This window comes from Fragaria vesca, linkage group LG2, assembly GCF_000184155.1.
Source record: "Fragaria vesca subsp. vesca linkage group LG2, FraVesHawaii_1.0, whole genome shotgun sequence".
In the NCBI taxonomy this organism is placed as follows: Eukaryota; Viridiplantae; Streptophyta; class Magnoliopsida; order Rosales; family Rosaceae; genus Fragaria; species Fragaria vesca.
This window is the reverse complement of record NC_020492.1, coordinates 2,692,202-2,703,323: the sequence shown is the minus strand read 5'-3', so window position 1 is coordinate 2,703,323 and position 11,122 is coordinate 2,692,202. Positions and strand designations below refer to the sequence as shown.

Here is an 11,122-nt window from a genome sequence, read left to right as displayed (position 1 = left end):
CCTCAAAGTCACACGCACTACGACAAAAGAAAGAAAACCCACCAAAGGTCACTCTCTTCTTCCTTTCACACTATTCCACTTCCCCTTCTCTATATCTCTCTCTCTTACTGACTCAGACTCTCTCTCTATGAAGAACCAGTCTCACTATTCACACTCCGCTTCTTTCTCTTCTTCTTCAACCAACAACCCCATCCTCTGCTCTCTCTAGTCTTCCTCAATATAAACCCGTTTTCCCTTCCCACCCAAGAAACCGGGTCACCAGCCATCATCCGGGCAAAGTCCGAACCCGACTCTCCGGCGACCATGGAGAAGAAGCAAGGTTTCTTCTCTGCTCTCAAAGACGAGGTCGTCCGCGGCCTCAGCCCATCCCGTTCACGCGCCACCAGCCCCGCCCGCTCCGGCTCCCCCATGTCGGGTCTGCTCCGCCGCAAGAAGCACAGCAACCACGCCCAGCTGGCGGCGCTGCAGCCGGAGGCCCTGATCGGGAGATCCGGGAGCCTGAGGCCGGTCATGGAGGGCCCGGATCCGGACGGCGGGGAAATCGGGGAGTCGAAGCGGGTCGGGTCGGGTCTGGGCCAGTGGATGCGCGGGCAACTCTCCCGGGCTCCTTCGGTGAGTTCAGTAGCGCAGAACAACCGGAGGTCTGATCTGAGACTCCTTCTCGGAGTCATGGGAGCTCCACTCGCCCCACTCCACGTCAGCACCTCCGACCCTCTCCCTCACCTTAGCATCAAGGACACTCCCATTGTAAGCTTTCACAGTTCTTCTCCTCTCTTCTTCTTCTTTTTTTCGATTTCAAATTATGATTTTTTGGTTTTTCGATTTCAAAAATTGGTTTCATGCATGGTGTTTCTGTATTGGGTTTGTTTTCTTATGCTACTGTGGAGCTACTGTGGATTTTGAAGTGTTTGCAAGATTACAAGAATGGGGGTTTTGGAGTTTATTTACTGAAATGGGTTGGGTTCTTTTTTACTTTTTTCTTTTCTTCCCAAAATATGTTATATTCTGGTTTTAGATTTCGCAACCAATTGTTTATTTCTCCATGTTTTGCGTAAATTTGAAGAACACCCTTTGTTTTTCGTCAATTTTTCCTTCTTCACTTGGATGTAGACATTTATAAATTCTTTCTTTTATTCTTTGTTTTTTTTTAAGTAAAATTGGTTTGCTGGTATGATCACCAAGAATCTTGAATAGATGTTGTGGAAAGTTCAGCTCAGCAGGTCAAATGTGTGCGCCTAACGGGCTGTACGATTCATTTTCCATATGCCGACAAAATCTGAGTTTTAACTTCTACCTGTTCTGGCAATTTCTCAGTAAAGCGAACAGATCATGACAACTAGTAAATTTATTTCTTGAACAAATTTTTACTTTGAATTTCACTCTGGATTGGGAATTGCGTACTGAAAATATGTTAGTTTATGCAAAAAAGGAATTGTTTTAAACACAGATGGAACCAGTTTAGGTGTTGGTTTTAATGGGTGATATGTTTCCAGGAAACTTCGTCTGCCCAGTACATATTGCAACAGTACACAGCGGCATCTGGTGGGCAGAAGCTGCAGAACTCGATTAAAAATGCTTATGCAATGGGAAAGGTTAGGATGGTAGCTTCAGAGTTTGAAACTGCCACCAAGGTGATGAAGACCAGAAACGCATCTAGAAGTGCAGAGTCGGGTGGGTTTGTGCTCTGGCAGATGAATCCGGACATGTGGTATGTGGAGCTTGCAGTTGGGGGCAGCAAAGTTCATGCTGGCTGCAATGGGAAGCTCGTTTGGAGACACACACCATGGCAAGGTGCACATACTGCAAAAGGGCCAGTGAGACCCCTGCGTCGTGCACTTCAGGTGAAGTTTCTTGTTTGGTAATTTATGGTTATTCCTTTGGCAATGCAAATAATTATCCGGGTTAGTAACGTATTTCCTTGGATTTCCTTTTCAGGGTCTTGATCCAAGATCTACAGCTAGTATGTTTGCCGACGCCAGATGTATTGGAGAAAGAAAGGTCAATGGGGAGGATTGCTTCATCCTCAAGCTCTGTGCTGATCCTCTAACTCTGAAGGCCAGGAGTGAAGGCCCTGCGGAAATAATTAGGCATGTGTTGTTTGGCTACTTCAGCCAGAAGACGGGACTTCTTGTTCACATGGAGGACTCTCATTTGACCCGCATTCAGTCCAATGGCGGTGATGCTGTTTACTGGGAAACCACAATCAATTCATTCCTTGATGATTACAGACCTGTTGAGGGAATCATGATTGCGCACTCTGGGCGTTCTGTGGTTACCCTTTTCAGGTTTGGTGAGATGGCAATGAGCCATACCAAAACAAAGATGGAAGAAGCTTGGACGATTGAAGAGGTAGCATTTAATGTTCCAGGCTTGTCAATGGACTGCTTCATTCCCCCAGCTGACTTGAGATCTGAGACAATAATGAGTGAAGCTTGCGAACTTCCTCATGATGAAAGAGGAAAGGGTGGCGGAATTGCTGCAGCAGTACATCGGGCTAAAGTAGCTGCGTTGGAGAAAGAGCATAGTGCTAATGGCGACAGCATGAGCTGGAAGATGGAAATCTAACAGGAGGCAAAGCAGTCGATTAGGCAATTGTTTATACTGGTAGCAAGTTTTAATCAGCTAACACCGTAGAAGTTACAAAGTAGGAGTTGCGTCGTGTTTTTGGACGTTGGTTTATGCCTCTCAATCTGTAAATAGAGCATAATCATTCACAGGTTTCACCTGGCCTGGGCGAATTATTATACTCTCAATGCAGAATCCAACAAAGGTGTTGGAGCTTGATTTTCCAGATGGGGATAGAGCAAATGGAGGTTCAGTTTTAGTTTACCTTCTGTGGACGAGTCGGTAGGTGGTGAAGCTTCGGTACAGCAGAGCCATTAACCATGGATAAATTCCGCTAATTCTCTTCCATGAATTCAGGAGTGGCGGTGTCAAGGAAACTGTCACTTTCTGGCATGAATCTATAGCAGCCTAATGCCTTTTAGTTTGTTAGTTCTTACTGTTTTTGGGTGTGTTAGTCTTATGTGGTTTGGTTGATGCAAAAGTTTTCTGAATTTGTAAGAAAAACAAATGGTTTTCTAGGTCTGAAGAATAGGGCAGGGTAAAACAGAGGACATACTGGAATTTTATTCTCCTCTTTTAACTGGTGTAACCAATATATCTGAAGTATGGGTTGTATTCTGGCAATTTTTTTCCAGTGTCCCCATCAGGTATTGAATGCTCATGAGTCATGAATATAGTTAATCATGATTCCCTCCTTTCTCTTCCTTGGAGTTCTACATGAATCATGCATTTTTGCTCTGTTTCCATTTCATTTTTCATCAAATCTGTTTCCCTGTTCCATCTGCATTTTCTTATTCGGGCAAAGTACCAATGAGTGGTGTCGACTATTTATATCTCCAAGTGTTTATGACTGATGCTATCTTTTTTAATGCTTGCTGAGGATATACACTGTAGAGAAACTAGCAGTGCCCCATCTCCATGAATGTGTTCTTTGCATATCCCTTCATGTCAATGGTGCTTGACAGCATCTATTTAGGGCTAGGTTGGTTTGGTGCTTGGCACTTTCTTCTTTAACCGCTTCCCCATTCGGCCCCACGTCCCCAGGTTAAGAGAGAAGAGAATAGCCTTCTGGGTGAGTGTGGGGGCTTTGCAACTTTAGTAAGGAATACTATTTTTTTAAAAACCCTAGTTTGACCAGTTTTTGGGTCCAAACCCTAACAGATTAAACTAACACTGAATCAGCCAGTTGGGTTAGAACTGAAAAGGAAGCTGGGTTTGCATCGTTTAGGGCAATGCTTGGTGTGTTAGAGTATGATTACAGCTAAGGCATGAGGTTAAAGTAATAGTTCTAACTCTCCCATGTGATAACCTCACCTTCCTTTCTCTGTTCTTCTTTCTACAGCTTCCTGCTTAGCTTTGCACCCTCATTTTCTTTTTGCAGACATATTATCATCTTTCACTTGCTTGCTTGGTTGGTTTGCCCAGTCGTGATCCCCCAGTGGACTAGTTGAGGGGTTCAAATGCCATTTATTGAATATTACAGTTTATCTTTGGGGAAAGGTTCCACCTCCATCATGATGCTCCTGAATGGTCAAAGTCCCAAATTGATGAGGGAGCTTCTTCCTTTTGTTTTGATCTCGTTGGCCTTGTTTTGGAAGTGTATATGTTATTCTTAACTCTTGGGTTCAAGAATTCCTATATAACTTACCTCCAACTAGTTCCCTTTTAGGATAAGACATAAATTTCCAGCTAATACATATCCATACACCCAATCTCAGTATAAGACCATGAGACCAACTTCAATCCAGACTAATAATTTTTATAGCAAACAACATATTCTCCCTTAAAAAAGAAGGTGAGTGCACTCTTTATTTTCAAGCAAAGAAGCTGTGGCGACCTGATTGGGTGGTGCTGAAAATACTAAAAAACCAACTTCAAATCAGACTAATAATTTTTATAGCAATCCACATATACTCCCTTAAAAAAGAAGGTGAGTACACTCTTTATTTTCGAGCAAAGGAGTTGTGGTGACCTGACTGGGTGGGTGCTGAAAACACTGAAAAGTTAGCAGGTGCACGCGTTTGACATCGTCTGGGTTGGGGAAGATAAGTTGATGTGCTTATATGTACAGAGTAGACTTCTCACATTGAGACGCGTTTTGAAGTGAAACCTCGAAAACAAAATTGTGAGTGCAATTACCGAACTCGTGTAGTTGTGAAATTGTTTAAGCCCCAACGTACGATTGCCGTTTGGTGAACACCTACATGTGCGTAAGTATTCTCTACTACATGACTATCATAAGTTATTGTTAAGTGGTGGTTCAAGATCGTGAAATTTTACTACAGGTGAAAGATAAAAAAAAAACAAATATTAGAAGGGACCATTTAAAGCCAAACTCCGTCATATTTAGACTAGCTTGAATTACATGATCACGTACAAGATATTGTCAACTGGTGATCCATGCCAATATACAGTACATACACGACTAAATAGAAGACTCCACTATAAGTCTCGAGGTGTTGCAAATGGTATCCTATGGCTAGTCTCACCACTATGTAAGATGCTCCGAGCACAACTCTAAAAGTTACGGTTTGAGACCATGAAAGAGAGCCCTCTCTCCATCGTCAATTCGTCATGTTACATGTAAATCAATCTACCATTCAGAATGTGTTTATTGTATGCAACTCTTTGTGTTGTGTCAAAACGATGGGGAAGAAATATAGTTCAACAGAAAGAAGTATATATAGAAACGTGTAGCTTGTATCAGTTATATGTGCATATATGATAATGGTGGTGCCGTGGTGGTTCTGTTTAGTAAACATCAAAAATAAAGTTCAAAAGGACACGGGTCCATACCTCTTTTATATGTAGTACTGTTTTGACACCACTGGAAAACCAACCTGTAGGACAGTGACCTAGAGCCCTGAGTTTACATTCTGATTCTATTTCCTTTGGTAATCGCAATCCATCTGCTTCGTTTTAGCAGCACGTGTTTTATCTCGATCATCTGTTTTGTTATTCACTCGGGTTCTGCAGTAAATAACTCAAGCGAGCACGTCCAGTACTCCAGTTCCATACCAAAACTTCATCACCTAAAAAACTGCTACCAACTTTCTTTGGTACGAAGTGTTTACCTTTCGTTTAGACTACCAAGTTTTCTGTAATTAATAATATGCATTAGAGTTTCTGCTGAACAGAAGAAACCATGCCATGCCAGAATGTCATATTAGGGTTCTCGCATGTTTCTCACATTACAGTTATATTTAAGAAACAGCACCAGAAAAGAACTGCAAAACGTACAAGAACTTTCAATAGCCTCGACTAAGTAGCTGGACCAAACAGATGAATTGTCTTGTTCCATTATCGATCATATGTATACCTCCAGAATCCGAAATCGGAACTTTGAAACATTGCCTTTTGTTATATCTAGGCTTCTATTAAGTGTGCTTAACTAACAGATCGATAGCTAGGGACCATCCAACCTCTGACTTAGTTGATAACATATATCGCTAACAGTCTCTAGTCTCTATCTGAGATTAGCTCTGAGCTGGGATTAATTAGGATCTAACGTAGATAGCGAATTGAAGTTGCCCCAAAAAATCAATCGTTTTCCAAATAAAGATGACTCTATGGTTGCAGATTCCATTTGATTAACTTTCCTCTATGCTGTCTAATGCTTGAGGGGAGGAACAGAAATATGAACTTCGCGCGAGTCTTACACCAATAACTCAGAAAAATAGGAACCGCGCGCTATCCTTTGGTTCAGTTTTTCAAATGGTATATGCTTTGTTTCTGTTACTTCACACTCAAGGTTAGAGTTTAAATCACTCGTATTCTTTTACATCTCCAATGTTACGATCCGTTGCGTTCTAATTTAAATTCTCTAACGTTAGGGTTTGATGCTTGGTACATTATATATTATATTAGGGTTAACCTATTATGACGGTGTTAACCACAGTCCCACTAGCTAAGGGTCAAAGCATGGTAAGGCTGGTCTAAGTTGTCTGGGAACTGGGAAGTAGGGTTTCTATTGAGGTTGATAAAACTTAGGTCTATACAATTTTGTTCCTCAGAATTAAGTATATGCTTCCAAATTTTCTTCTTCTAGGGAACGGAATCTAATCCCTTATTAAAGTGCAACTTTATGCTTCCTTCTGCTTTCCTAGGATGACACTCTTACTTAGTAATTACTTGACAATTAGACTTAAAAATGTGATTCCAAACTCCCATTGCTCTTCCTTGCTAGCTATCATTCTCAAAGAGCACATTCATAGACACAAAATATTATATGAAGCAAATGGAATTTCAATTCCATTCCAACAACCATGTGCTAATAAGCAAGTTACTACTACAGCAAGCAATGAAATTTGCGCCTAGCTTGCACGGCATTCGATTCTTTGTGGATAGTTTGAAATCTTTGACTGTCAAATTCGATTGGATCAGCTATGCGTTCGGTTCTGACTTCTGAGGTATAGTGTGAAGTAAAAACTACGTATCTGATAAAAAAAAAATATGATGAATGTCAAAGTGTCAAACCTTAGAACATAAAAGTTATCAAAAAAAAAAAAAAACCTTAAGAAACATAAAAGGAAATTTCTCTAAGTTTAGTAGCTAGTTTTTGATATATAAGAACCATGCCCTGATACGATCCAAAGTAAAAAGATTAATGGAATGTATGCTATCTCTCCAATGTGCTAAATGATTGACAATGAGTATCTAAACTATTCGGACTCTTTTGATTTCTACTCTTTTCGACAAAATAGAAATCAAATGTGTTTGTTATTTTTCTCGAGAAGAAATTATTTCTTGCTTGACAGGATGAGAATTGGGTTAAACTTGTGTTAGATCGAGGAACATTTGGTCCCCTCTAATGTAAAAAGTATGTATATCAATATCTAATTTACTCTTCCATAAGTTTGGTAGATTTCTTTTTTATTAATTAGTTACAAAAAAGTTTAGGTGAGAGTTTGATTACGCTACACCATCATCGCTAGGGCAAACCTGCAATCTTAACTTGGAAGGACTAACAGTGGACACGTACCTGTCACACCAGCCTCTATGTATGAATTTTCATAAAAGAATTTACAGATCGCGAACCAACAAGACTTGTTGGTAACGGGGATTTCATTGTTCTATGTTATAGAAGTATTGTACATGAGCTTCGGCTCATGCGCGCACATCTCCTACTATTTCAAACTTTCATTGTACGTATTAGCTTTACTCATATACCAAAACTGACAAAGCAGTAAAGAATGGGACTTTCTAAGCTAAAAGCCATCAGCTTTGATCACTCATTCAACTGCTTTAAAAGCCAAAAGGACAGTTTGGTATCATCATCATCATCAAAGGCTTTACTTTCTAGCTAGATGTTATTAATCTCTATCCTTCAAGTCCAGAACTGCTTTTACAGTTCCTCATTGACAAGCATAATCAACAAGTACTCCATCATTGATCTAAGTAATAAAAGACCAAAATCTTGACCTTTATATTTGGAATTGATATATATTAGTACATTGTAATGATCTGAATTTATATTTACTCCTGCTCTCTCATTGACTTGGATTTAATAGGGGTTCTGACCCAGTTATCTTGCAGAGTTTATGGATGTGTCTTCAATCTGGTTGACAAGTTGAGAACTTCAATAAGATGTGTAAATGGTTACGTACGTGATAAGATTTTTATTCACTGAGAAAAGAAAACTATAAGATCTAAGCCAGTGTCGGCAAGGGAAGGTTCCCCTTCTTGTTGGGGAAAAAAATAATGGACCTGAAAATTTATGGTTATATGGTACTGTGTACCAGTGCTGCTGCCCCATAATGGCTGCAAAATGTTGATGGATGCTCTAACACATAATAGGCATTCTTATATGGAAATGGGGAGGACAGTATCTAAGCCTACAATTGCTCATTTATGGGGCAGTCGTGTGCACACACGTCTAGATTGCCTGCGATGCTGGGCATTGATTTTGATGTATGACACTACTCACACTAGAATGGGAGTTGGGTGAAGAAAGATTCCCATATTTATTCTCTTTGGAAACTAGATCGAAGAGAAAAAAAAAACGTGTTTTGAGAGCGTTTTCAAACAAAACGGTTTTGCTGCATAGCGTTTGTTAGTCAGACATGAACGTTACACAATCACTCCATTGTAAAAACTTCACTAGAACTCTAGTAGGAGATAAATTGTAGTCTTTGAAGCCGGACTTTGATCAGTTTGATATCGTTGATGTTAAAGTCTGTGTGGAATGTGATTTGATAACTTCTTTGGAATTTTAGATAAAAAAGAGCAAGAGAAGTCAGAAAACAAGTCTTTACAGAATAGTATATTCAGTACACAACATGTACCCACACATACATATGTGAATTTTCAAGATTAGATGATATAATATAAAAACATGAGTGATCAAACATATGACTTGTTATAAATTGTTAAGGCTTCAATAATAAACCGTCTTTACGGTGCTTTCATATAAAATGCTTTTATATATTGTTGAAAATAATCTTTCTCTAAGTTTAAACCCTCGTCAAAAGAAACTCTAAAAGCTTAAAACTTTTGTCAAATGGGGCCTAGATTATGGACTGATACCAAAAGAAGTTAATTAGTCAACTATGGAGGAATTGAGCCCAAGTTCTTCGAACACAGCTTTGTTTGATTCAAAAGCACTTGTGCAACCATGAATAAAGCCTATTAGGCCCAACTACAGGATGAGAGAAGTCCAGTTCTCAATGCTCTGAGAAATGACAAATGAGAAATTTTCATTTCTTAGGTATTGGTATAGTTTTGCATACCAACTCTGTCATTCATTTCCTAAATGTGTGCTCGTTTAGCATTCTAACTTTCTGATGTATTTGTTTTTTGATCGGAAGAGGTCAATTTTTATTAGTTAAGCAAATAGTATAAAAACAATCACCACCTGTAGGCGTCAATAAGAACCGTTCCGTTCCGTAGAACTACTACATATCCATTTTGAAAAAATACAAACTAAACTAATAATCTACTAATACAAGTGTATGAAGCCGAAAACTAAGGGAAATACAGCCTTCAATAATAAAAATATCCCTATTAAGGGGACACCGAGCTACTCCTTTTACAATCTATCCCATTCAAAGCGCCATATTAATAAAGGAACATCATTCGTAAAAAATTATGTGAACCAAAGACAAAAATAAAACAAAAAAATAAAACAATTGCCCAAGTCCAACAAAACCCAAGCTCTAGCAGACTACCACGGCGGGAGTCAAACAAATACATGTAGTCCCGCCAAACAGCTCTACCGCCGTCACTACATGTATTTGTTGATTTCATCTATTGTGGATTAGATTTGGTTGTGAAGGCTAAATTACTTGAAACAATCTTTAGACATCGACTCTCATAAAAAAAAATCGATTAAATATACTTTTGCTAGTGATATCGATTCTTTAGAATAAGCAATTAATCGATTCTTTAGAATAAGCAATTAAGCAGCAACCTAATCGCAAGTTCTACCAGAATTATGCATACGTCCATGCTCACTAATAATGACATAAATAAACAAAGACAATACATATTTTTGAGTAACAATTTCATTCAAAGACAAAACCTATGTAACTATGTTTTTTTCATGACTAGCTATGGGAAATGGATTTCCCGTGTTGGAGAGATATACATGAAACATTTGTTCGTTCAAAATATTACCAAACACCGATTTCATGTGGAACAAGAGGAACAACAGATAATTTCTTCATCCTGTTTAAACCCCCACCTTAGCACACATTAATAAACCAATGAAAATTTTCATCCCACATGCAATATTAGAGATTTAGAGATAGAAGGTGAGATTTTGGAGTAATAAAAATAACGGTTATAAGAGGAATGTCACCACCAACTAATTATCTGTCCGGATGTTAGATTGAAGGCTAAAGAGTAGGGGGGAGATCTGTTTTTCTCAAATCTTTGTCACCATATTCAAGATATGAATTCTTGTCTCACCTTTGTGGCCCCTAAAAAAATAAAAATAAAAACATATATATTTAGTGATAGCAAGAAGACGTTTAAAATTAGAAGAGATATCAAAATCACCATGTACATAGTAACTATTAACAACTGTTAAGAGTACTTTGATGGCCTCTTGAGAGTTGAGGCAAAACCATCACTTCAGTTGCAAAGAAAGCAAGAATGCAAGATATATATATATATATATATATATATATATATATATGTCTATATATATATTTGGTTAAGATTAAAGCTTGATGTTGAATTGTTGATAAGTTGATATTGATAATTGATAATTGAATTGTTTGACAGAAAATAATGTCTGATGAACACATTGATCGTGTTAAAAGGCCTAAATCAAAAGATATAAGTACACGGTTTAGTAAAAAGAGTGCTCAACCATGAAGCGGTGATTAATGATTTTGAAGCTTTGGGGCCTCGTAGAGTAAAATTTAGTTAGTTTTTATTTATATGTTTGAGGGTAAGACTTATTACTTCCCCTTATGTATGTGTCATTTATTAATAACTAAAATTTCTCGCATCGTCGAACAAAATTTTTTATATGCTATAATTATCTCAGGTGACATTCTCATCCTAGCTCCGCCACTGTGTGTGTATATATATATATATATATATATATATA

The 11,122-nt window shown here is 38.5% G+C and overlaps 1 protein-coding gene across 1 annotated transcript; it reads left to right on the top strand.

Annotated features, from left to right (window-relative positions):
- Nucleotides 1-41: 41 nt before the first annotated feature.
- Nucleotides 42-3,265, top strand: LOC101294995. Its single transcript, XM_004289691.1, has 3 exons — nucleotides 42-747; nucleotides 1,494-1,841; nucleotides 1,936-3,265. Exons 1-3 carry the CDS (start codon nucleotides 304-306, stop codon nucleotides 2,563-2,565), a joined length of 1,422 nt encoding a protein of 473 aa, XP_004289739.1. The 5' UTR covers nucleotides 42-303; the 3' UTR covers nucleotides 2,566-3,265.
- The last annotated feature ends 7,857 nt before the right edge of the window (nucleotides 3,266-11,122 follow it).